Raw genomic sequence first — 27,271 nt, forward strand, 5'->3', positions numbered from 1 at the left:
TCTTATATGATTATGTAGTCACCATACACCATATGTCTGTATGCTGTACAGACAGCATACACAGCATATATTGTTTACACTGGTAAACAATATAACAAGCTTTATAATTTCTCTTATCAGGAAGAATTCGAGAAGTATCTGATACCAATAATTACAGTTAACGGAACTAGGAAAATTCACATTGTACAATATATGTTGAATTTGAAATTGAAGCCACTAGTGGAAAATCGGGCAAGCATTTTTGAAAAGTGTTATCCGGTGACGGCACGCCTTGCTCATAAAATGCTGGCTTTTACCTACAAATATATAAGCTCATTTGGCTACTGGGACCCTGTAAAGGTAATGTCAGACAGTTCATCTGAAAACCATCATGCCTGTTTCATTAAGTTGTTTGGGAGAATGTAGTTGTTTTGAAAAGCTGTTAACATTATATAAAGCAGTTATGAAAATATTTGGGGGGCTGAAATGTAGCCATCTAGCTTGCATCTTTGCTTTTGCTAAAAGATACATGACACGGAACTGACACTCTGCCCCACCTGAATTTCTTTGCATCCCTAACATTTACTCCCAGACAGCCCAGAATTTCATTCCAGTCTAAGAAAGAATGTCAGTCCTGATGATACTATTGACAGGTCACTATTCTGCAGTAACTCTCACAGGGAAGCAATGTGACTGTCTTAGTTAAGGTTTCTATTGCTGTGAAGAGACTCCATGACCACTGCAACTCTAATAAGGAAAACATTTAATTGGGGCTGGCTTACAGTTCAGGGCTTTAGTCCATTATGTTCATGGGGGCATGTGTTACACAAATAATAAAAACCCAAAGACAGATATTGGGGTTCAAGCTGAAGATCAGAAAAGCAAAGCAGCCAGCCACTAGAGAGTTTTTACTTCTCCCAAGGCTGGAGTGATCCTGTTCTCACTGCGACTGCAGACTGAATACATTGCACTCCTGACTCTACCCACCTTATAGTCCTCTCTTGTGCTGGGGTTAAAGGCATGCACCGCCACCGCCCAGCTTTCTATGGCTAACTAGAGTGGCTGCTGAGATTAAAGGTGTGTGCCACCACTGTCTGGCCTGTATGGCTGACTAGTGTGGCTAGCTTTGCACTGTGATCTTCAGGTAAGCTTTATGTGTTAGATCATAAACAAAATATCACCACAGGCATGCAGGCAGACACGGTGCTGGAGAAGGAGCTGAGAATTCTACACCTTGATCCACAGGCAGCATCAAGAGTCTATGTCACACCGGATGTAGCTTGAGCACAGGATAGCGCAAAGCCTACCCCCAACACAGACACACTTCCTCCAACAAGACCACACCTACACTAACAAAGCCACACATCCATTTTCTTTCACACAAACCACAGTGACTAAACTATTTCACACCTGCTCTGTCATTTTCAGGAAAGACGGTGCCTACCAACCTAATGCTATCAAAAGTTCTCCAGACCTAACATCAGTTAATGATCCACTCTTCCTACACCATTCCATACCCATAACTTAGGCTGTCTTTGGTGGCTGTTTTACATTTCATAGCTGTTGTTAATGATGTGATGGGATGTCATCTGTTCCAAAACCATGGGAGGAATCTGTACTGCCCATTTCAGATAACATAATAAAACCCGAGACAGGGCAGGTTAACCAATGTAATTTATTTTCTAGTAGTTCTAAAGGCCTCCCATCCACGTACTCACCAGGCCCAATTCTGCTTAGCTTCAAATCAGGCACATTCGGGGTGGTATTGCCATAGACTAATGATTCTAAAGGTAAGAAGTGTTTCTAAAGGTAATAAATGAAGGTGTTGACGATGGCGTCTCCTCACCTGATCTAGCACCTTCTCACAGTGTCCTCATGTGGAGCTTTCTCTGTGTATGCCCATTGTGTTCCTTCCTCCTGTCAAAAGAGCCCCATCCAACTGCTTATCCTTTTGACATTATTCTACCTTAATTGCCCCCATATAGGTCCAGTCTCCATATACAGTCACATTGGTAACAAGAGTTCCAACATAAGGACTGTAAGGGACAGGGGCAATGCAATCTACAATATCACTTTAGAAGTGTGTCTGTTTGTGAGGACAAATTAGATCACTAATAAGTGTAACAATTTCATACCCTCTGACAAAACCATTCAATATAAGCATGACACATTATGAAGTAGAACTGTAATTGTCATAAGCTAAAACCAACTAGAAGACATTACACCAACCAGATATGACATGAAATAACCTGCACTTTGCATACAGTTACTTTGTTAGTATTTATAATTTAAATTGTTTGACTATAAGAAAAATTATGTTCTTACATTTTACAAACTTTTCAAATAGATTGAAGGAAATGCTTTATAAATGAAATCTAACTTATGAATTCAATTGTATTACAGCTAATGGAAGGAGAGACAATCAAGCCTGTGGAGAATGCAGAGAATCCTCTTTTCGCTGTAATCCATCGTCAGTATATTTATTTTTTATCTAGTAAACAAACCAAAGAAAAATTTATGATGAACCCAATCAAATATATCCGGCAACCCAAGCCCAAAGCTACTATGCCTGTGAGGATTATGATAGTGGGGCCTCCCAAGTCAGGGAAAACTACAGGTGAGTGTGTCTGTCTTTGTTCCTCAGGCATCACAGGAGCTCTGAAACCCAGCACCAGCTCTCCAGGAGCCAGACATAAAATCCGAGGGTTTCCATGGTACCTGTGCTAATTTACATCCCCACCGACAATGTAGAAAAGGATTCCTTTCTCTCTACATCTTTGCCAGAATTTATCTTTTTAGAATAATAATTATTAAGGCTGGATTGGGATGGGATGTAAATATAAAAATTACTGTTTCCAAGCATTTTATGGAGGACTCTTAGATCTATGTCATCGAGAATGTTGGTCCATAATTTCTATTTTGTCTTCTCTTCTTTTTATTAGGTTTAGTACAGGGAAATAGTAGTTTCATGTAATGGATTTCTCTTTCTTTTTGATGGAATACTTTGAGAATAACTTATATAAACTATTTTTTAAAGTTTAAAAAAATTAACAATGGATCCAGTACTGGGCTTTTCTTCTTTGGGGACTTTTTATTACTGCTTCAGTCCCATTCTTTGGTATTGATTTACTTCAGTTTTTTCATAGCCTCTTGAATAAAATTTGGTAGGTTACATGTATCCATAAACTCATTCATTTCATCTAGATTTTCTAATTCACTGATGTATGCAGGGATCTCTGTAACCTTCATGGCCAGCAGAAAGATGATCTGTGGGAGGCAAGAAGGCAGTTTGGTTCAGCACAACTCAGTAGCTGGTGTTAGTTCAAACTTCTGGAGTCTGACTATTTTAGGTATAGTTTAATACAGCACAATTTGGAAAACTTATTCTGATGATAATTAGCTGAATCCCGTGTGCATAATAAAGCATACATAAATCTCTTTGAGGGACAAGGTAAACTAAATACAGATCAGACTTGAATACATTGAAACTCATTGTAAGTCCATAAAGATGGGTTCGGCAGATTACCTTGAATGAGACACGCATATGATAAAGCCTGGGGAAGGATCTGGTGTGGTCTCCAGCCACACAGATAGTGCAAAAGTTACCAGGTTGTTAACCACATCAGCTCCCAGCCTTCTGGCCAGTTAACAGGGTATGCAACCCTTCGGTCAAAGGAACAACCCTGTGTGTTTAACATTCAGGTTCCCCTAGTGTTTGTCTGTGAGTACAAGGACTTTCATGCCTCTTACAGATGTATAGATTATCAAAATACTCCCTAATTATCCTATGAATTACAGGGAATTTGTTGTACTATCCAGTGCCACCCTTAATTTTATTTGTTTGGGCTTCTCCATCTTCTGCTTATTTTATCTCAAGGTTTGTCATTTTCGTTTATCTTTTCGAAGGACCAACCCTGTGTGTTACTGACCCTTTGTGTTGTTTAGTTTCTATTTTGTTTATTTCTGCTGTGGTTTTGTTATTTCTTTCCATATGCTGGTTAAGCCTTTAGTGTATTCTTGTTTTTGTTTTATTTTTGTTTGTTTGTTTGTTTTTGTTTTTTTTAAGAATGAGATACACTTTAGGTTTTTCAATTGGTAGCTCAGGTTTTAAAGAGTAAACACTCATAGCTACAAAATTTCCTTATAGTACTAATGGGGGGGTTGTTTTGTTTTGTGGGGTTTTTGTTGTTGTTGTTGTTTGTTGTTATTGTTGTTGTTGTTTTTGGCTTTTGCTTTCATTTCCCACAGGTTCTGGTAGCTGTATTACCATTTTCATGTCATTCTACAACTTCTTGTTTCCCCTTTGACTCCTTCAGTGACACACCATTCACTGAAAGCCTGGCTTAATCTCCATGTGTTTGTATAATGTTTGTAGCTGTTCCTCCTTTGGTTTCTAATGTTTTCCTTTTTGACCTGAGACACTGGGAGTTGTTTCTGTTTTGGGATTTGTTAAGAGTTGCTTTACAGCCCCTGCATGATATATTTTGGAAAAACTTGAATGTGCTGAAAAAGAATATATACTCTGCCTCAGTCGGTCTCTGTTAAGTCCATCGGCCCTAAAACAGCAGTTCTCAACCTGTGGGTCACAGCCCCTTTGGAGATCACATATCAGATATTTACATAATATTTCATAAAAGTAGCAAAATTACAGTTATGAAGTAGCAACAAAAATAGTTTTATAGTTGTCTTAGGGTTTCTATTGCTGTGAAGAGATACCATGACCTCAGGAACTCCTATAAAGGAAAACTTTTAATTGGGGTGGCTGGCTTATAGTTCAGAGGATTTTAGTCCATTATCATCATGGAAGGATGCATGGCAGACATGGTGCTGGAGAAGAAGCTGAGAATTCCACATCTTTATCTACATGCAGCAGGCAAGAGAAACGACTTGAGCTTCTGAGACCTCAAAGCCTGCTCCCACAGTGACGCACTTCTTCCAACAAGCCACACCTCATAACAGTGCCACTTCTTATGGGTTCCATTTTCTTTCAAACTACCACAGGGGTCACCACAACATGAGAAACTATATTAAAAGTCACAGAGTCAGGAAGGTTGAGAGCCACTGATTTAGAGTATACTTTAACCCTGGTGTTATTTTGTTGACTTTTTTCCTAGATGATCTATCTGTTGGTGACAGTGGGCTACTGCAGTGATCCCCTGTTGTTGCATTGGGGCTGGTTGTTCACTTCCTGTCCAGTAGTGTTTGTTTATGGTGGTGGGACTCTGACATTATGTACAATCAATGTATCTTCTTGATGTATTAGTTGCTTTCTTATCACCGTGACAAATACTTGGCAGAAGCAACTTAAGGAAGGAAAGGTTGGCCTTGACTCACTGTTTAGGGAGTACAGTCCGTGACAGTGAGGGAAGAATGGCGGCTCAGTCTAAGGCAGTGGGTGCTTGCGGCTGCCATGACTTCACATCTCAGCAGGTCAGGAAGCACAGAGCTCAGGCTAAAACCTGACTTGAAAAGTTATGTCTCGAAAAGTTCTGTCCCCAGTGACCCCAGATAGTCAATAACTTCCCAAAACAGTGCCAGCAGCTGGTGACCAAATGTTCAGTACATGAGTCTATTCGCATTTAAATCACAGTATTCCTTTTATTTACAAAATTTACCTATTTGAGAATCTAATGCAATGTGTGTTGATTACATTCAGACCCACCCCACCCCACCCCATCCCCTGCCCCCATTCCCTACCCACCCAACTTAATGCTGTTGTAGGTTATCCACCAGAAAACACTGTCCAGACATGGGTTGCAGCCAGTAGGAAGTCTTTATCAGCCAGCCTTTGTTTTCATTTTGGCTGGTGGAGATGTCTATGTGCTGAATTTTATGGCCTGAACTTCCATCATGGAGTCAGTTGAGCTAAGACCTAGGGCCTGTTACAGTGCATAACATGTCCTTTATCAACGCGACATGACTAATTTGGCTTGAGGTCTGTTTGGTCAGATATGAATATAGTAGTTACTCTTGCTTGCTTTCAGATTCCTTTGCTTAGAATATTGGTTTTCATCCTTCCACTTTCGGTCTTTGCTGGTGAGTGGGTGAGTTTCTTGCAGTCAACAAACTGTTAGGACTTGTCTTAGTCCAGTCAGTCAGCCTGTGCCTTTGAAAGACATGTGCCACTCCTACCCAGTTTTGTTTCCATTACAGTTTTTTTTTTAATAACCTGTATTCATTTCTGCTTTATTGGTGCTAGGGTTGGGATGCTTTGCTAAACTGTCAGTGTTTGATCTGTTTCTAATTCTCGTTTGCTCATCTACTCATCAGGCTAAATTGATTCTTTCCTGCTCCTGACAACTGTGTTCATCTCACTGAATTCCTCTCCAGTGTCCAGGATTCCTTGATTCATGCTTTTCTTTGGAGGTCTTTATTTCTCTAATGTGAAAAATGACTTGGTTGGATACAATAATCTATTTTCTTTCGGGGTTTGTAGTTCTTCACTGAAGCCTTCCTGGCCTTTGGCGTTACTTCTGAGAAATATTTATGTGCAGCTTGACATTTCTCTCATACAGATTTTAATATTCTTTCTTTGTTCTGTAATTCTGGCATTTAATTATAATGTTTAATTATAGTTCCTGTTCTGATTGTGTCTAGTTGGGATTCTAACTGTCTCCTGTAATTGGCCATCTGTATCTTTCTGAAGACTTGAGAATTTTTCTGTCATTATTTCACTGATAGGTTTTCTGTGCCTCTACCTTATATTTCCCCTTTGTCTGTATTGATTACACTGTTCTTTAAATGGTCCTTTGATAGTGTCCTATAGATCTGGAATGTCTTGTCTAGTCTTTCTTATTTTTCTTTACTACTCTCTGAATAAGTCATCAAGCTTTGTCTTCAAGCTCTGGTGCCCTTCTACTTAATCTTAGCTGTTGGGAATGCATTCAGTTGTTTCTTTTAAATTTGATTTATTGAGATGTCCATTTCCAAGATTGCCAATTGGTTCTTTTCTAACACCTCTCTCTCTCTCTCTCTCTCTCTCTCTCTCTCTCTCTCTCTCTCTTTATTGAATTTCTCTTTCACATCCTTCATTGTCTTCCTTAATTCACCCATTTATTTATATCCTTTATAATTTATTGATTTTTTTAAATCATTCTTTTATATTCTTTGTCCAGTGATTTAGGGGATCGGCTCAATGGCTAAAGTGTCTGCCTTGCAGGCATGGGACTTGAAGTCAAGCTCCAGAACCCATCTAAAAAAATCAGATATGATGGTGCACATTCTGTAATCCCAGCACTAGGGAGGCAGAGACATGTAGATTCCCAGGGCTCACTGGCCAAGCAGCCTAGCCTACTTGAAAAGGTATAGGCCAGTTTGAGATCCTATTTCAAAACACACACACACACACACACACACACACACACACACACACACACAAAAGCGGGGAAGGGAGAGAGACAGAGAGAGAAATAAATTGTAAATAAATGCAATTTAGAATTTTTAACTTTTTTCTAACTTTTAAATTTCTTAACATGACAAAAGAGTAGTATTCTAAATGTTCACAAGACAATGGTATTTACCAAGCACAACAGAATGTATTCATGTGAAATAAAATTCCATTCCAGGGCTAAGAACATAGACAACAATTGAAAGCTCATGTAGTTTTAGAATTTGAGCAGACCTGGCTCTGCAGTTTGTAGGAAAACTCCCAGCCATTGACCTCTATCTATTCTATTCAATGACCTCTCTCTATCTATTCAATGACCTCTATCTGTTCTATTTAATGACCTCTATCTATTCAATGATCTATTCTATCCAAGTGGGCTTTGGTTACCCTCAGCTATAAAGTTAAAACTCAATTTTTCATGCCACCCAAATATCAAATAAACTCACAAGAAAAAATTTCTGTCTCCTAAGCTATAAACCTCTACTAAAATGTAAAACATGGGGGCATTGAATGGCTCAACAGTTAAGAGCACTGATTGCTTTTCTGCAGGACCTGGGTTCAATTCCCAGCACCTACATGGCAGCTCTAGTCATCTATACTAGTACTCCAATACCAGGGGATATGAAACATTTTTCTGACCTCTACGAGGGTGCACAGACATACATACAGGCAAAGCACCCATACATGTGAAATAAAATAAAATGTGAAGTGTTTCTTCATAATTTTTTAAAATTATTTGCTAGAAGGTTGACTGAGCCCCATAAGCAGTCTATGGTTCGCTATCCTCATTGCAACATGGAATCTACAGATGGACTGTGGAATGGTGTCATCCAATCAAGTAGGCTCATTACATTGTTCTCCTTGACAGCATGTAGGATTACTGCAATGCTTCCCCCAAATTTGCTACATCATGCAGAAGCGATAAGTTTGATTATAAAAAGAAAAAGAAAAAAGATGGGGACTGGAGAGATGATTCAGCAGTTAAGAACACTGACTGCTCTTTCTGAGGACCTGAGTTCAATTTCCAGAACCTACATGACAGCTCACAACTGTCTGTAACTCCAAGACCTGACACCTTCACAAAGATATACCTGCAGGCAAAACACCAATAACATAAAATAAATAAATTATTTTTTTTAAAAAGAGAAAAGACGAAACCCAGTTGGTTCATTAACCAGACTCTAAAGTCACAAACCTGAAGTATTGCTAACAACTTTGACAATTCTGTGAAGATTATGAAGATATGCTTGCTATTGGTGTCATTAGCCAGAATCTGAAAGTAAGGTTAACTGATGAATGTGTGAAATGAAATAGGCCTTGTGTTTTATGTCTTCCAGTTGCCAAAAAGCTTGCAAGTGAATATGGCTTAAAACGCTTGTCCATAGGAGATGCGTTGCGCAGCATATTAAGCAATCACCCAGAAACGGAGCTGTCACTCATGATAAATTGGCACCTTCACAAAGGAATGACAGTGCCTGACACTCTTGCTCTTCAGGCTTTAGATATTTCCCTCATGGAAAGTGTGTGCAATACCATAGGGTAAGTGAGTTGGGGCAGAAGGATGGGGAAAGGGAGTAACTGTCAAGATGCTTGGAGTTATTTAAAAAGGTCTTGTGGACGTGTTTGGAGTGTCTGTAAAGGGAGGAGAATGTTCTACTTCTCAGACTGAGCATTTGCATGGAAACATTGTCTTTTTCTGTCAAGATTCATGGCTTGAACTCATGGCAGATTAGCCCACGGACCTCATTACTCCCAGGAACAACTCCTGCACAGTCCATAGACAAGGCCACTGTGACTTCCTTACCCCTTAGTTCTTACTGCTCCATGAAACAATGGAAGAGCCCTCCTCAGTGCCAAGATGATGTGTTCCCACACACATGTTCCTCTCATGCCCAGGTCCGTGCACAGGGAGCAGTGCCCCTCCTGTAATGCCATATTCACATGAATACTTGGCTTCGTCATCAGTTCACTCTCCTCTGTTCATCTTTCTTCTTGTCCATTACAGCCATCAGTCACACCTCAGCGAATCCTGATGCTCTCTGGTCTTGAGTCCAGGTCACTGACCTAGAATCCTCTGGCTTGGTCAAGATTATTATATACTTAGAACCTCCTGGCTCTTCTTTGTAAGTGGCTTTGAGTCTAGTCATTGAACAGTTAGTTCCTCTAACTTCAGGGGTGGGGAGCATTCTTGAGTGACAGCCTTTGGGAGAAGAAGGGACATATCCACACTGAGTTACTTCTTTCCTGGGGCTTAGCCTTCCCCAATGAATGCAACTTCACAGGTTTACTTCATCTTAATTCCAGGATGAAGGCTGCTAGTCTACTCTAGGTTCATTTCCCCAGCCCTGAGAGCCACTCAAGTGACCCTTCCCAGGATAAAGAAGTAACTACTCTCTGTTTAAAAGAAAATTCTCAACCTCTTACAGACCTCTACAATGAGATGGCTGTGTTATTTATCATCTCTGCTGGGAGACTTCTAGCTAGAGCCTGCACTTTGTGGAGAGCACTGGCGAGTGTGCTCTGCCACTTAGGACACATGAATCTTTACTGATGGGTGCCAGCCACATGCCCAGCTTGCTTCCTTGTCTATGAGGCCACACTCAGAATTTCTGAATTTTTTTTAAATTTTCGTTTCCTTTCAGTTTGGCAGACAGTCGTGTTATCTCAGATCATTGGGCTGTAATTTTCCTATCTTCTGCTCACAAGCATGTGTGGTGGCCCTCACAAACTTCCCATTCTAAATTCCTCATAAATTCCCCATTCTTCTACAAGAATATCTCCTCACAGAATCCACATGACTATTTAATTAGCATCTAGTACATGCCATGCCCTGTTCTAGTTGCTTTTCATATCTGCTCTCTAAAATCACTCTAAAGGTTAAGTATAATTTTTTCCTACTTTACTAAAAACCAAGGCTTGGAGCTTTTATACCAGGTTTCAAATCTAGGCCTGCCTACATTCATTCTGTTGTTTGTGCTTTGCAAGGTATAATGGGTGTGTCTCTCAAATTCTACCAAAACTTGGTCATATGATGCTGAGCATATGGATGTATGAATGTGGGATCTCCTGCCTCCACTTTCGAAGCTGTGTGAGTGTATACTGCCCACCTCATGGTGGTCTAGGGATGACTAAGGGTTAAGATGTAAAGGTAAAGGAGAAAACTGACTAAACAATTATCAGCATCACATGGGAAATCCCAGAAGCACTCAAAGACAGTGATTTCTTCTGGAGGACATAAGGGAATTATGGGAGAAAAAGCATGTGGAATTTTTGTTTTTCTATCTGCCTGTCAGTGTGGTCATTGATGGCTACCCTATGACCACAAACCAGAAGAATCTCTTGGAGGACAGGTCGATCATTCCCATGATCATCTTTGAGTTGGATGTGCCGTCCAAGGAGATTTTCAAAAGGTTGCTCTTAGAAAAGAAGACCGAGCAAAGGTAATCTTCATGAGGGAATGGGGTGACCTGCCCATGACCATGTGGACGGGGGATGTCTCAGGCCTTCAACAGCTTTTCTGCCCCTTCTCTGTTTCCTCCTCAGTACGCCTTTTCCACTGCACAACAGCTCACAGATTATAGCCTATAAGAATTCCAAGTACCATAAAAATGTCAGTGAGATCAGGCAATTTTATCAAGAACAGCATCAAAACTGGCACGTGATTAATGGATTTCACAGCAAGTGGTGGGTATGGAATGAAGTCATTAAAGACATCCAACAGATGAATAAGTACATACAGATATACATGGAAAGAATAAAGGAAGGTAAGAAAACATGTGTATGTGTGTACATTTGTGTGTGTGCAGGTTCGTGTGTGTGTGTGTGTGTGTGTGTGTGTGTGTGTGTGTGTGTGTGTGTGTGTGTAGATGAGTATGAAGGCCAGAGGGGAGCCTAGGGTGTCTAGAAGAGAGGGAGGGCTAGGAGTCTAGCAGGACATTATCAGACCAAATGATGCAGCCACACCTCCATGTGCAACACCATCTCAAGAGCTACCTAGAGAGATCTTGACTTTATCACACACTGTTTGACCTCCCAGCCCTCTTTTAAAATCTTAGCAGAAGCTTCCATGACTCTATAACTCTCTCATTAGTCATGCTTGAAATGGCAGTATCACCTGGATAATCATTTATTTATTTACTGCCTGTGTATCGCAAGCTGGTCTTGAACCCTGGCTTCCTGAGTGCCAGGGTTACTGCTCTGCACCACCACACCCACAGGCAGCCTGGTCTTCTGAGGGCGCAAGCCTTTTGAAAGGCAAGGAAAGTAAGAGTACCAGCATGACGAGAAAACCTGGCCTTTTGGAATTGTTTTAGCTTCTTAGGGCTACTAGGAAAAAAGTGGATTGAACAACAGAAATGTATCATGGCATAATTCAAGAGGCTACAAGTTCAAAATCAAGGTGTTGGCAGTGCCACATTTTCTCTGAGGACATTGTGGGAGGAACTGCTCCATGCCGTCCTCTTTGTTTCCAGCATAGCCAACAGTTGTTGGCTTACAGAGTCACCACCACAACCCTGCCTCTGTCATTGCATGCCATTCTTTTCTGTCTTTCTATCACGTCATGCTCCTCTGTGTCTTTGTCCATCTGCTTCTGTTCTCAAACAAGGTTGCATTCAAAGGTGCTATGAATAGTTGAATGTCTCTTTTGAGAAGACACAGTTCAGCCTAGAAAACTAAACTAGCCTTGTGTTATAGATCATGTTTGTTTGTTTCTCCAGACAGGATCTCTCTATGTAGTCCTGGCTGGTCTTTAATGTACAGAGATCCACCTGCCTCTACCTCCAGTGTTCTGGGATTAAAGGCATGTGCTTTGTGTATATCCTTTTTCATTAGAAACAAACACCACATACTGAGGGAACAATTCATAAGCTAGAACAACACAGGGCATGGATCCACAAGAGGAACAGAGACATGGTGGAGCATCCCAGCCTGTGTCCTGCAGTGATGCTCATGATACAATGACCCAGTGAACCAATCGGACTTGTGTTCAGTGATAAACAATCAATCAGTGGCAAAAGCAGACTTTATGTTCAAATTAATAGAGTACTTAGGAAAATCAGGTAGCAAGTATTGATATCACTTTATCTCAGGCAAGTAACACTACTCCAGAAACCTCTGAACTCTGAAAGATACAAAGATGTTAGACTCTGTCAGTTGCTTCTCTGAACTCCAAGTGGACCAAGACCTAATGAAGTAGCCATCATTCATGGCTGATATCCAACTCTGTGGCACTCAGAAGTAGAATCAGGGTGTCTAATTCACTTCTGTTGACTCACTTGAATCACAGGTTTTGCCACTTGGAAAATCCTGCATTTCAGCAGTGTAGAACAGAGACATGAACAGGTTCCTAAGGACCTTTCTGGGAATGATGCTGAGGTCTCGGATGTCAGTGGAAGATGACAACCAATAAGACAATGTTCCTCAATACCCACCTCATTGAAGGAGGGCTGTGATTGGGGAATAGCAGCTAGTATAAGAATTGTGTAAACAATACTTGTCAGAAAATAGATGTATGTGCGTATGCCTATTCATACAGATGTATGTGTGTATATGTAATTATGGTATGTATATAAAATATATGCATATATAACTATTATTTGTTACATGCATATAGTTAATGATATCTAAAAACTAGAATAAAAATACACAACAAAGATAAATATTTAAGTAAATATACTTCTAGTTACATGTATAAGTTAAAAGCCATATGCTTATGTTTTACATATTTGTGTAATAGAACACTATGTATGAAATTCAAAGTAATTGTGTGGCTTGGCATAGTGGAACACCACGATAGTCCCAACACCCAGAAAACTGAGGTGAGATGACCATGAGGTCAAGGCCGCCTGAGATACACAGAAGAGGAACATGTCTCCTTGAAGACAAAAACAAACCAAGATTAAGCACATCTAAAGAATTGGATCAACACAGAAAGTTGTTAAAGACAACAATTAACTGATAAATCAAGTTGCAAAATAATGTTTACATGTAATTGCATGAATACACTAAATGCAAAAGACATGTATATTTCTTTATATATGTAAATGTATAGAAAAAAGACTAAAAAGGGCATAAACCCAACAGTGAGTACCTCTTATGATGGCTGAGGGGTGCAGGAATGAAGAATAGCTTTTGTTTTGTTGCTTGATTGCTTGCTTTGAGACAGGTTCTCACTATGTAGCCCAGGCTGGCCTAGATTTTGTGGCAATCCCTCCGCCTTAGCCTCCAGAACGTGGGATTGTAGACCTCCACCACCATATGCACTTATAGTAACTTTACATTTTACTCTGATGTTTAGAATTTCATAATGTAATATAGTGATGTCTAACATTTTTTTTAATTTTTAATCATTGTACTTCCTGAGAAATATGTAATAATTAATACGTTAATAACAGGGAAGGCTGCTTGCATTGACAAATTATGTATCACACCGGAAGAGCTGATTTCTCGCCTGGGAGAGTTTGGCCAGTTCTGCCCTGTCAGCCTAGCAGAATCTTATGAATTGATTGATTGTTCTGTAACTAAAAGCTTGGAATTTGCCGCAGAGTTCAGGGGACACTATTATAAAATGGGTTCTCAGGAAAAGCTAAATGTAAGTTTGTTTCTTATGTAGATGTTTATTAAGGAAAGAAAATGACTTGTCTTGATGAGAAGAATGGGCACCCTTGGGAACACCCTGAAAACTGGGATCAATAAGCCCATCATTTGAACCCATGACTCTGGGATCAGTGAGAAACTCAAAGGGTAGCCCTGAGGCTACCCCATCCCCCAGACATATTTAGAAGGCTTTGGTCAGTGCTGGGCTGCCTATCAGGCAGAGAATGCCAACAGCTAGGTCTCACCAACGCAGGAGGTATGTAGCATCTAGACTCGGCCTACAGAAAGACACCCAGGGGATTCAGCTTCCAGAGATGTGGGAGTGAGGCCAACATCAGCAGGAATGAAACAAGAGCTTGACTGATGTCTTCCATACCTAAATAGATAAATACAACACTAGAACTTTCCAGTTATCCTCAGCATCTGTGGGGATTGGCACCAAGACATCCCCTCTAAGGGTGCCAAAATTCTGTGGATGTTCAAGCACAAAGGGGGTAGCATTTACATAAACCTAACCTATACACATCCTCCCACATCCATCGAAACACTTCTAGATGGCTCATAATATCTAATACAATGTAAAAAGCCCTGCAAATAGCTGCCATGCTGTAATGTTGGGGAATTGAAGGGGAAAGGACAGACATGTTAAGAAAAGAAACAGTCTTTTTCCTGAACATATCCGATCTGAATCTGAGGCTGCAGAAGCCATGGATCTGGAGAATGGACTACTTCTAACTATGGATTCAAAAGTCTAACCATATATTAATTCCAGTGTGTTGATGCCTATGATTTGATGATATACAATGGTTTGTAACTGAAGGCAATAATGTAAACTAACCTGAATATTTTATTTTCCTCTGCAGAACAAGAATTTTAATTTATTCACTGGGGGTGCTTATTTCTTGCTGCTTAAAGCATAATAATTACAGAATTTTTAAAGCAGAACTCATGCCAGGTATTTCATGCCTTTGCATTCTGCATAGCAGTTGCTGACACTGGAGAGCCCTAAATGGCACAAGTAGACTAGCAGGTGGCTAAGAACTCTCCAGGTTTTGCATAGAATATGAACTGGAAAAATACTATATTTTTGATTAAGAAGAGAACTTGGATTGCTTGGGATTATTATCCTGAGAAACTTCTTATTGGAGAAGTTACAATAACTTCTCTCAGATGGGTTGAAAGGCTACTGAAATGGTAATTGAGCAGGAGGGCCGCCAGGGTCGTTTTGATTGGTATATTATTGCTGTCTTAAATGTTCTTGCTGCTGTATCTCTTTTCTTAATAGAAATTTCTGATGAACCCGGAATTGTATGTGCCTCCCTTGGCCCCTTATCCACTCCCATCTACTGACATGCTCCCCAAAAGGCTGACCCTGTCAGAGCTGAAGAGCCGATTTCCTAAGTGTGCTGAGCTCCAAGGCTACTGCCCAGTGACTTACCAGGACGGAAAACAAAGGTAAGTTCTCATATTCCCAGGACAAACCTACACCCCTGCTCAGTGCCAGGGGTCCATGGGACAGTGGTTTTTTTTGGGGGGGGATTTCTTTTTATTTGTGTGTGTGTGTGTGTGTGTGTGTGTGTGTGTGTGTGTGTGTGTGTGTACATGTGTGCAGGTGCCCACACAGGCCAGAAGAGGGCACCTGATCCCCTGGAACTAGGGTTAAGGACAGCTGTGAGGAGTCACCCAACATGGGGGCATGCTGAGAACCCCAACTCCTGTCCTCCTCAAGAGCAGCAAGTACTCTTAACATCTGAGCCACCTCTCCAGTTCACTAAGAAACGGCCTTATCATGCTGGTTACATTTCTTTCTTCCTTGAGCTGCAGAAGTAGAAAAACAAAACATTTTTGACATCTTATTTATACAGTACTACATATTAATAATACAGTACTACATATTAATGATTAATTACAAAGTGCTTCACATATTAATTACACAATGGTTTTGTTTTGTTTTTCTTGTTTTTCAGATATGAAGCCCTGGTGCCTGGTAACATTCAATATGCTGTAGAGTATCGTGAGAGGATATATATTTGTGAGAGTGAGGAAAAACTCCAGAAATTTTTGAGGTGAAATTACTCACCAGTTGTAAACACTTATTATACTCTATGTCCCATCTACTGCCCTTCGAACTGTGGAAGAAAAAGGAAGGGAAGGGAAAGGAGAGAAGGGAGGGTAAGGGAAACACAGACATGAGAGAGAGGGGCGGGGTGTGAATAAGTACTGCTTTGTCTCAAATCATAGGGCTCCAGGATGTATGACAGATTTTTTAGTACCTGACAATAATGGAATATTATGGGCCCAAAGGGTGAGGAAGGGCCTAACACTCTGGCAAGATTGGGTTGTCTGAGTGAGGACCAGGAATGGACTAGAATAAGGGAAAGGGTCAGATGTCAAGCTGATGCGCCTCTGATCAACCTGTCTCTGGGGACCCAGGAACTGTAGGAAAGTCAGCCTGTCTGCATGTGATATAGGGGCAGGGCTGGGGAAGGTGAGCAGGGTAGAGTACAGAGGTCCAAGCAACACCACCAAACAGCATTTAGACTTGATTCTATGAGCCACAGATGTATGCTGCCTGCTTCTAAGCTTGGTCAGTGTCAGAATCAGTTTTACTTAGGAATGAGTTCTCCATGAGGTGTCAGGAATGGGCTGGGGGCAGAAATGATGTTTAGAGGTTAATAAAGTAATCCCAAATGAAATAGGAGGCATGTTGGAGCTCATACCCTGAGAACCTCCTCTCTGCCACTGGTCACCCCTTCTACCACCACACACACGGTGGAAGACAACCACAGAGGTGAAGGAGAGAAGGGGGAAGGCTGGGATTGGGGCAAGAGAACTTCTGAGAAGCCCTGGGAAGCGAAGCCAGATTAGGGCAGACATTCCTGTGAGACTGAGCCTGTGGCCCTCTACTGGGGGGTCTTGGCAAGTGGCATTGGGTAGAACAGAGGGAGCCTGGAGGAGTGGATGCCGGCCCCAAGACCTGCATTAGCCCAGAGGCCACAGCGCTGCCGCAGCTGAAGGGAAGTGAGAAACGGCAGACACTGCTGCCAACTGCATGCCCCATGGGCAGAAGCTGCTCTTCTGCCAGATGTCACTGGTTGTCAGGAGAAGCCACATTTAAAGCCAAATCCTTCTAAACTTTTTTTACTTTGAACAGTCATGACTGATTTCACAATAGATAGAAAAGATTGTGCAAATAGGGCCCAAGCCTTAGCTTGCTGTCTCTGGAGAGGCTCGGGTGTAAAGAAATCTTAGTGTAAAAAGATGAGGGATGTTAGTTGCTGGGAGAGATGTAGGATTGAAGAGGAGAAGGTGAAATTACTATCATTGCTGGTTTTCTTTATTGTCTTGTTTGTTTGTTGTTTGGGGTTTGGGTTTGGGGAGATTTTTGTTGGTTGGTTGGTTGGTTTGGTTGGTTGGTTGGTTGGTTGGTTGGTTGGTTGGTTGGTTGGTTGGTTGGTGGTGGGTTTGTTGTTGAGACCAAGTCTTACTCTGTAACCCAGGCTGGCCTGGAATGGACTCGGAGTGTGGGTTGGCCCATTTTTGACTTCTGGGACTATAGATCACCACGTCCAGCCATTTGCTTTGCTTTTTTTCTAATGGGGAAATTGTGAGCACATTTAAATGCAGTTGCATGGGAAGGATCTGATAAAGTAGGATGTGCCAAGACTTGAGAGTGAGGGAGAAACAGCTACAGTAAGAAACCCAAGGAGAGGATGCAGTGGGGAGTCAGAACACGGGTGGGGACTGCTCTTAGACAGGAGGTACCGGTGCTGGGAAAGGGACCCCATGTCTGCCTCTATTCATAGATCAGCAACTTCCGGAAGAAGTTCCGTCCCAGTGTCCTCCAACAGGGGGTATCTGTTTGGGGGATGAAGATACACTTAGATAATTCAAATTTTGAGAAGAATGAAAAAAAGTTTTGTATAGTTGCTGTGAAAATTAAGAAACTTGATAAACAGATGATCAGGGCTGGAGCCCCAGAGCCAGGTATGGTGGCTCATTCCCAGCACGCAGAAGGTGGAAGCAGAAAAATTAGGAATTCCAAGTTGATCTTACCTTCAGAGTGGGCTACACAGGATCTTGTGTGAAACTGAAAAACAAGAGAAACTTCTAGAACCCCTAGTAGTCTCCCTTGTATAATTTTTCTCCAGTAGATAAAGCAAGCAGTGAGACTTGTCTTATACTTGTGCCCATGTGCACAGCATGGGGGGTGAGGGGGTGAGCATGTGTCTAAAGAGCTTTGTATCCACAGGATGCCGATGCAATACTGGGACCAGAACCTTCCATGCAAACTTCCCCCACCAAAGGAAACCATCTACCTTACCAGTCTCCCTTTGCCTGGATATCTGGAACAGGTTCGGTTGCATGGTTTTCTATAATACACATTATAATCGGGGTCTCTTCTAACAGTGGCTTTTGCTTTTATAACAGTGAGGTTCCAGGAAAAAATTTCCAATTTTAAGTTGTAAATCAGACTTCACCTATTTCATTTATGGGTGGTGATTAAAATGAAAGGTGTGAATGAATGCCTATACCCAATGCCTGGAGCAGCACCAGACAGAAGGGGAATGGGCTGTCTTAAAACTATCTACATGTAAATTGCATATGTAGTTCGGTTTCTCCTTCTCCTCCTCTTCCTCCTCTTCTTTTAATGATTTGAAATGTGTTGGCTTCCCAAAGGCTAACTTATTCCACAAAACAATTAAGTCACAGTACTAAGCTAGGTAAGCTATAAAATCCATGTTTTATCCCAACTCTATATTAACTATCTATTCAAATCATATTTTATTCATCCAGATATAATTATTTTTAAAAACAGTAGACTTGTTACTGGTCAATTACTATTTCAAAGTTATTTAAATTTTAAATTATTATTTGTGAATGTATGTGCACTGCTCATGACTGCTCACAAGTGCCTTGGTATGTGTGTGGAGGCCAAGTGACAATCTGCAGAGCTGGTTCTCTCCTCCCAATTTTATGTGTGTTTCTAGGGTCAAACTCAGGTCACCAGGCTGGCACAGCAGGCACCTTTACCCACTGGGCCATCTCATTTGTCTCCTAAAGTTACTGTTTTTTAGTTCTACAAAATAAACATCAAAAGCACAATTTTACAGCTTTGTTATGACTTCTAAACCACTTTGTTTTTTAAATTTGCAAAAAACTGAAGAAAAACCAAAAGGAAAGATGAGGAGAAAGTTGGCTTCCATCTATGCCAGGGAGGAGTATTGTCATTAGGCCTGTTTTATCAGGAGGCCTCTTTTACCTTCACAGCTCTAGGAACTTGGCTGCAGTAAACTATGGTCTCTGGGATTCCTTGTCATGTGACCAAGGATGCACAGTGTGAGAGGCAGCCTGCCCATGCCAACAACACAGAGAGGAGCCAAGGGAACTCAAAGTCCTGTGTCCTCTCCTTTTTAAGTTTATGTCACAGCAGATGTCAATCATGAATAAAGACCATCAGACAATGAAGCCAGGGCTTGCCACCTAGCTGGCATTATGCCAGCTTATATTTCATTTTCATCAAGTGTAGTGTGTGTTTCTTTCCTGTTGATTGGATGCATTGGACAATCTCCATCCTGGAAAGGCTATGCAATGAAAATAATAAGGCCTTTATCGATCACCACTAAGAATGTGAACTCTGTGCTTGGAAACCAGCTTGATAAGTCAAAGCACAGAGCCCAAGTAATTTACACCAGAAACATAAAGGGTGGAGATGCCCCAGCCACTGGTGAAGACACATAAACAGGTTCAGTCAGTTGTACATTTGGAAAAATAAAACGTTATTAAATCAAAAAACAAACAAAAAAAAGAATGTGAACTCAAATATGCACTGACTTAAATCGTCCCCTCCCTGCAGGGTACAGCAACTTCCCTAATCAAAGCGATGAATGCAGCAGGATGCCTGAAGCCCAAGTTCCCCTTCTTAAGTGTGAGGCGATCTGTACTCCTCTATATAGCGTTTCATCTCAAAGGTATGCTTTTTAAATGACACACCACTCAGAGAAGCTCAGCACTGTACCTACCATGTATGGTAGACTGGGCTGATTATTCGCCTGTATGGGAAGGGGAAAATGAAACACAGGTAAATATGAAAATATCACAACTAAAATGGCCAGTTTTAAAATCAAGTACTATAAACTGGACCTGGTGCACAGGAGGCTGAGGAAGATTACAGGATGAAAGCCTGCCTAGGCTATGGAGTGCAGGAGACTGAGGAGGATTACAAGATGAAAGCCTACCTAGACTATGGAGTGTGCTCTAGTACAGTCTAGGCAACTTAATAAGACCCTGTCACAAAAGCAAAATTTTAAGCCAGGCATTGTGGCACATACCTTTAATCCTGGCGCTCAGAAGGTAAAGGCAAGCAGATCTATGTGAGTTCAAGACCAGCCTGGTCTACATAGCAAGCTCCAGGCCAACCAGGGCTGCAGAGTGAGGCCTTATCTCAAAATAATGCAGAGATCTGGGGATGCAGTTCAGTGGTAGACCACTCACCTAGCATGTTGAGGCCTTAGGTTCAACCCCTAGCACCACAAAATTAATATCATAAATAAAAGCAGGGTAATAAATAATATAGTCAGCACTCAAAAATCCACGCCATAGAGAAAGGTGAACATGGAAAATTATGGTCTAAGATAGCAGCCCTCTAACCTTATCTGGGATGGAAGTGAATCACCTCCCTCATAGCTGGGTGGTCTAGTTTCACATGAGGTTCTGCTTTGTTGAATGGCTTAGTAACCAACTATCAGAAACACATTCACAACTCTGTGACATTTTCTACAGCATTTAACCCCAAAGGTTCTGAATATTCAAGAAAAAAATACAAGAAGAAGATGGAGACGTTTGTGGAGAGATGTGAACTCATAACATACCTCAGTTCCAAGATGACCCGGAAGTACAAGGAGCCTCAGTTTAGAGCCATCGACTTCGATCATAAGCTACAGGCCTTTTTCTCCCTGAGAAACATTGACCCAATTACTGGATAACTTGCTTAGGTTACCAAGACCCAAATTCCAAAAGTCTTCTCCAAGGGATAGAGGGCTCTAAAGGAGCTGACTTCAAATACTGAATTTCCTGAAGTCTATTTCCGTCTTGCCTGATGTTACATGGCTACCAGGCCTCAGACGGACTCAAAGCTTATCAGCCAGGAAGGCTCACCCTCTGAGTACCTAAGTGTTAATACAGTTTTCAAGTTTAGTGCCCTTTCCTGAATTTTGATGCTTCCACAAAATGGGCATTTCATTTGAGATATTAAAATGCTTACTAAATTTATTTTCTTTCTTTATTGTTTTGTTAGTTTGCTTGTTTTTTTGAGAAAGGGTCTCTCTACAAAGCCCTGGCTATCCTGGAACTTACTCTGTAGACCAGGCTTTCCTCAAATTCGCAGAAATCTGCCTGTCTCTGCCTCCCAGGTGCTGGGACTAAAGGTGTGCACCACCATACCTGGCCTTGCTTTCTCTTCCTTCCTTCCTTCCTTCCTTCCTTCCTTCCTTCCTTCCTTCCTTCCTTTCCTTTCCTTTCTTCCTTCCTTTATTTGTTTTTTTAACACTTTCAGTAGAAAACCAGTCTCTGTTAAAGAAAATTACTCATTAAACATTAGAAAGTTTCAAGAGACAAAACTAATGGGAATCTTGATCACACTTTTTACATGGGGAATTGTTTATAAATTTTCTGAACCTAAGACATTGTCATTTTCAATGGGTGGTGGTGGTGCATGCCTTTAACCCCAGAACTTGAGAGGCAGAGACAGGTGGAGTTCTGAGTTCGAGGCCAGCCTAGTCTACAGAGTGAGTTCCAGGACAGGCTCCAAAGTTGCACAGAGAAACCCTGTCTCTTAGAAAACAAAAAGACACTGTCATTTTCTCAACAAAATAAATGATATCAGTAGGAAGTAACTGGCGGCCCCTTTTCTTGTGTTCTTGTGCATGCTTGATATATGGTTCTATTATTAGAGATCACTTGGGGTCCTAAGAAAGAGGAAATCCAGATTTTTACAAAACCTGTCAAAAAAAAAAGTATAAGGCAGAGGAAATTTTAACCAAGTTGTATTTGAGTGAGTTTTTGGAATAAGATCACATTTTAACAGCTGTATAAAACAGCTAGGAAGCTAAATAATAAGTTATATAGGGCTAGAGAGAGGGCTCATCAGTTAGAAGCATCCATATTATCTGCACAGTTTACAAATACCTAGAACTTCAGATTCAGAGGTTCATGCCCCCTTCTGGCCACTGAGGGCACCTGTTCTCACATGCACATATATACATGCACATACACACACATACCCATAATTAAATATAAGGAGACAGATTCTCTCTCTCTCTCTCTCTCTCTCTCTCTCTCTCTCTCTCTCTCTCTCTCTCTCTCCTTTTTCTTTTTTTTTCCAAGACAGGGTTTCTTTGTGTAGCCATGGAGCTTGTCCTGGAACTTACTCTGTAGACCAGGGTGACCTCGAACTCACAGAGATCCACCTTCCTCTGCCTCCTGAGTGCTGGGATTAAAGGTGTGTGCCACCACCACCAGGCTGAAAACAAATTTTTTAAAAGTGTGGGGGCGGCACACGTGCACGAGAAGGCGTGTATATTTGTGAGGGGGGTTCAGAGAGAGAGAACCATGTAGTTAATAACAATTCTTAAACAAAAGCTAGAATGTAGGACTAGGGGTGTAGGCAGTTGGGAGATGCTTGGTTCATATGCAAGTAACTCCCCTAAGCCTTCACATAAAACCCAAGCATGGTGGCACATACTTGTGATCCCAGCACTTGGAAAGTGGAAACAGGGTAAGAAGGTCAAGAAGGTATCCTTGGCTACACAGCAACAGTCCAAGTTCAAAGCCAGCCTTGGCTATGGGGAACTCTGTTTCAAGCAAACAAACAAAAAGGTGAAGGAGGAAAGGAGGAGGGGGGAGGTAAGGAGAGGAAGAGGAAGCATGGATAGGGAGAAAGGAGGAAGAGGATGAAGGGAGGAAGAGGAGGAGAAAGGAGAAGAAAACAGAAAATTCTGTAAAGTCTGTTAGAAGACTGGGAGTTCAGTGCAAAGGTTTTCTGGGTTTTTAAGCCCTGCCCACTCTTATCCCCTCCCTTCCTTCCTTTCTGTGTATGGGTGTTTTGCCTGCATGTATATCTGAGGACACCAAATACCTTGGAACTGGAGTTACAGACGGTTGTGAACCGCCATGTGGGTGCAGAATCTAACCCATCTCTCCAGCCACCCTACCCACCTATTTTTTCTTAGTATCTGCGAATTGCCATTTTCCCACCACTAGCTCATATTTTACTGACCTTTTTGTTCCTAATATGATTTCAACATCCACTGTCTCTCCAGCCCATGGGCATGCTGATTTTCTTTGACAATTAAGCCCAGTGGCATCATTCAGTGCCCTGTGAGTTTCGAGTTTTGAAGTCCTTGCTGAATAGCTCCAGGTATTTCTTGGGAACTCCAGGAAGGCTCTCACATGCCCTAAAGCAAGTCCATATCCAAGGGGCATCACTTGACAAGATCATGTTCTCTAATGTGGCTTCTGCTAGGTCCACTGAACCTATGGCTGGAATCACCCCAAAAGAGGCAACAGGAAACCACAGGTAGAATGCAAGCCATCCCAAATGGAGTCAGTTTGGATTCCAAAGAGAGAAGTACTAAATGGCAGGGTGGTGGTCTACACACTTATCAAGAGAGCTTATACACAGAGGAGGCTGTGGTGGACAAGGGATGCCCTGTGGAAGAGGGTACCCAATTAAGGGGTTGGAGCATGGAGTTTGTATGATATCTTAAGAAATCTGGCTTAGGGTCATTGTGAGTGAGTGACTGCCTTTTCTGTAGTTTCAAATTCTTCCTTTGTTCTAAACCTTAGACTGATGTCAAGCTTTGACAACCATGTTTTGTTTTCCTGAATCGGGAATAACTTACAATATTGTTTAATTTTGTATTGTTGGTGAACTTTTTAAAGCTGTGTGCTAACTGCAATATATTATATGAATGGAAAGGGGAAAAAAGGAAATTTGGCTTAGGTTGGGCTAGTTTCTTTCAGGCTGTAGAGCAACCAACTAAACTACAGTCTTTGGCTGGAGTTCAAGTCTGCCAGGAAAGAATCAGGGAGACCAATCACAGAGCCACTTTGTTTCCTCTTTGGGGATAGGGGAAAAAAAAAAAAAAGGAGAAGTGGGAGGTTCTGCAGCTTTTCTCTTAGATTGTCATGACCTCCAAGATGCTTGGCCAGGAGTTTTAGCACCTTAGCTGCCACTGTTTAGGATTCTGAATACTGCACAGGCATGAGCTAAATGTCCCCTCTCTTAGAAAGAAGTCACTGAGCTGACCCAGTAACCAAGCCCCATATGGTTCCCCTTTCTTTTCCCTCTCTTCACGATCATCTCCTCTGAGTGAATAAATCTCTCAACAGAGTACAGGGGACTCAAGCAGTGGGGAGTTGAATTTCCCAGAATGGTGTAGCTCTGGCCAGTAGAGGTCCCGGACACACACATGCAAATGCAGTTACACACATGTAGAGGCTTTTACCGGAAAGATGTGGACAAGTCACATGCACAGGCTGTTTGCAGTGAGTCAGCTGGTCTACCTCTGAATTAACATAAATTAATACATGTCTTAGGGTTTCTATTGCTGTGAAGAGACAGCATGACCATGGCAACTCTTATAAAGGAAAACATTTAATGGAGTGGCTTACAGTTTTATCATTGTGGTGGAACATGGCAGCACGCAGGCATACATGGTGCTGGAGAAGGAGCTGAGAGTTCTCCGTCTTGACCCAAAGGCAGTAAGAAGTGAACTGAGACACCGGGCATCGGCTTGAGCATATGTGAGACCTCAAACCCCACCCCCACAGTGGCACACCTACTCCAACAAGGCCACACCTCCGAATAGTGCCCCTCCCTATGAGCTTATGGGGACCAATTACAAATTCCTACACACACATGCATTTTTAAGTTTTAAGGGTTATTCATTTCCTGGGTATGAGCATTTTGACTACATGTATATGTCTGCACCACATGAGTGTCTGGTGCCTGCAGAGGTCAGAAGAGAACATTGAATCCCCTGAAACTAGAGTTAAGGATGACTGTGAGCCACCATGTAGGTAGGTGTAAACACTTCAAAACGCAAAGGAATAAATTCTATAGTTTTAAACACTTACCATTGTATTCTATGCTTTTTATTTCAGTCTCAATTCACCTGAGAATATATTGAATTCAGTCACTTGGTGGGGAAGGGAGGAAATCCAAACACAATGAATGAAAATATACAGCTGTGGGTGATTTTCTGTCTTTCCCTTTGTTTTTTGCTTTTATAAATGAAGACCTGGGTAGAGAAAGACACATCTCCAAATACTTCATTTTGGGATGGCACTGGGAAGAATTCTTCCCAGGAGGTAACTTCTTAATTAAATGGCCTCAAAACTGAGATTTTTTTTAAAATCATGGATAAAAGGCATTCCATGCACATGAAACCTGTGTTCAGGGATGCTGAGCACCCCTTAGTATAAAAGCCAGTGTACGTTGTGTATATTCTTGGGAGCTCCACCAGTCTGCAGCAGATGGTTTTTCAAAGCCAATGTCACCACTTGGTGTAGTGCAAGAGATGGGGACCTAGAAACAGGAGGACTAATGAATTAGTGCGGAGGAGGAGGACCAAGAAGAGGAAACAGAGTGGGTTGGAGGAAGAGTGGGGGGCTATAAAGGTGGGCTCATGCATTGAACAGTGGACTTGGCCTTTCGTTACTCAAATCCTGAAGTCAGCAGGTTATCAGCCATCCATCCCAGCTTTATAGAGGTCCTGATACCCTTCATTCCCACAAAGAACTTGCTCCAGCCCTTAGGTGGCAGCTACTGACATGCCCCCCCCCTCAGTCCTGTCAATATCTCAAAGACCTAACCCATCCAGAGGCTAGCAGGCAGTGGACTGTTGATAAAGTCCTTGATTTTGTTTGTGGAGGTAGGGGTGGGTCACGTACTCAAAAGTGCGAGAGAGCGCACCCATGCATGTGCGCTCACACACTAACACACACACACACACACACACACACACACACACACACACACACACACACACGCCAGAATTAATGGAAATTAGGGAAAGGAGAAGAGGAAAGTTTCAGATAACCCACTTATCTCATATTTCTTCTGTAAGTGATCTTACTCAAAAGTGCATAGTCTATGCTCTAGTAAAATTACCATCAAAATCTCCAACACTCCAGATCCTTGCTATGAGTTGACATTTAAAATTTTTCCAAATTCAAAGTAATAAATTTTTTAGCATTTTTGTTAGTTTTCACTTTATTAATCTGTCTTTACATAGCTATCTAGCCACATCTCTTAGCATGACCACCTTGTATACAACCAGCCCTTTTGGCAGTCTTCCTCAGACTGGCTACTGGTGACCTGTTTCTAGAGACACTGTTACTAATAACCAGCTTTTCATTTAAACAGCAGATTGGTCAGTCTATTTAATCTAGTTTGTTTACTCTCCAAGTTAGACACCTAATTTATAGTTCTGTGGAGTTTTTACTGCAGTGTTTTTACTGCAACTCTTTAGGCAGTGGTAAAAAAAAAAAAAAAAAAAAAACTAGGTGGAAGCTAAATCCAAAGACCACTTCTGAGGCTTGAGCTACTTTTGTTAAAAACTGATAAGAATGAGCAAGGCGGTGATGGCGCACGCCTTTAATCCCATCCCTAGGTCCGGAAGGAATCTGAGTGGGACTTGGAGACCAAACTAAGGACCATCTATGTATTCAGAAGTCACAGGAGAGCCACAGCAGATGCTACCCCCAAGCATGGCTGCATCTGTTGTTAGAGAACTCTCCCATCCTCCTGGGTCTTAGAAGGAACAACACTGCAGCTGAAACAACAGAAACCCTCAGCAGTCTCTTGAGAAATGCCACAAATATGAATGAAAAAAACAGCGGCTGTTTCAGTTACAATGTCCAAGCTAGCTCTCACCAGCGACGTTCTAACCCTGCCAGGCGGTCACTGGTCTTCCCACCTCCACTCTATAATACACAAGGCGCCGGGGGAGAGTCGTTAGCGGAGGACAGGGAAGCCGAGCAGAGAAACTTTTAGGGGTAAATATTACATTAGCACCCATGACGAGATGAGGACGGAGGTGGCCTCACTCGTCCACCACGCACTCCTCATCAGCAGCTTGGGGGTCTACCGGACGAGTGTCTGAGGTGGCCGCGGAGAGGCGGCTGCGCAACAGGACGCAGACTCCCGCAAGAGGCAGCTTCCCGCGTCAGACCGTCCCTTTCCGGGTTCCCCAGCAAACTCCGCCCCGGAGGCGGACTAGCGGTCACGTGCTCCGGCGGCTG

At 41.9% G+C, this 27,271-nt stretch overlaps 1 protein-coding gene across 1 annotated transcript in view; it reads left to right on the top strand.

Annotated features, from left to right (window-relative positions):
- Ak9 (adenylate kinase 9) overlaps positions 1–21,217 on the top strand; it is a 110,278-nt gene extending 89,061 nt beyond the window's left edge. Inside the window, exons 30-40 of the mRNA XM_035440362.1 lie at positions 121–339; positions 2,383–2,596; positions 8,704–8,905; positions 10,660–10,806; positions 10,910–11,130; positions 13,762–13,958; positions 15,249–15,418; positions 15,931–16,029; positions 18,216–18,318; positions 19,821–19,935; positions 20,747–21,217. Of these exons, the coding sequence (XP_035296253.1) occupies positions 121–339; positions 2,383–2,596; positions 8,704–8,905; positions 10,660–10,806; positions 10,910–11,130; positions 13,762–13,958; positions 15,249–15,418; positions 15,931–16,029; positions 18,216–18,318; positions 19,821–19,935; positions 20,747–20,949 (1,890 nt within the window). The 3' untranslated portion in view covers positions 20,950–21,217. The remainder of the gene's footprint in view (positions 1–120; positions 340–2,382; positions 2,597–8,703; positions 8,906–10,659; positions 10,807–10,909; positions 11,131–13,761; positions 13,959–15,248; positions 15,419–15,930; positions 16,030–18,215; positions 18,319–19,820; positions 19,936–20,746) is intronic.
- The last annotated feature ends 6,054 nt before the right edge of the window (positions 21,218–27,271 follow it).

This window comes from Cricetulus griseus, chromosome 2 (genome assembly GCF_003668045.3).
Source record: "Cricetulus griseus strain 17A/GY chromosome 2, alternate assembly CriGri-PICRH-1.0, whole genome shotgun sequence".
In the NCBI taxonomy this organism is placed as follows: domain Eukaryota; kingdom Metazoa; phylum Chordata; class Mammalia; order Rodentia; family Cricetidae; genus Cricetulus; species Cricetulus griseus.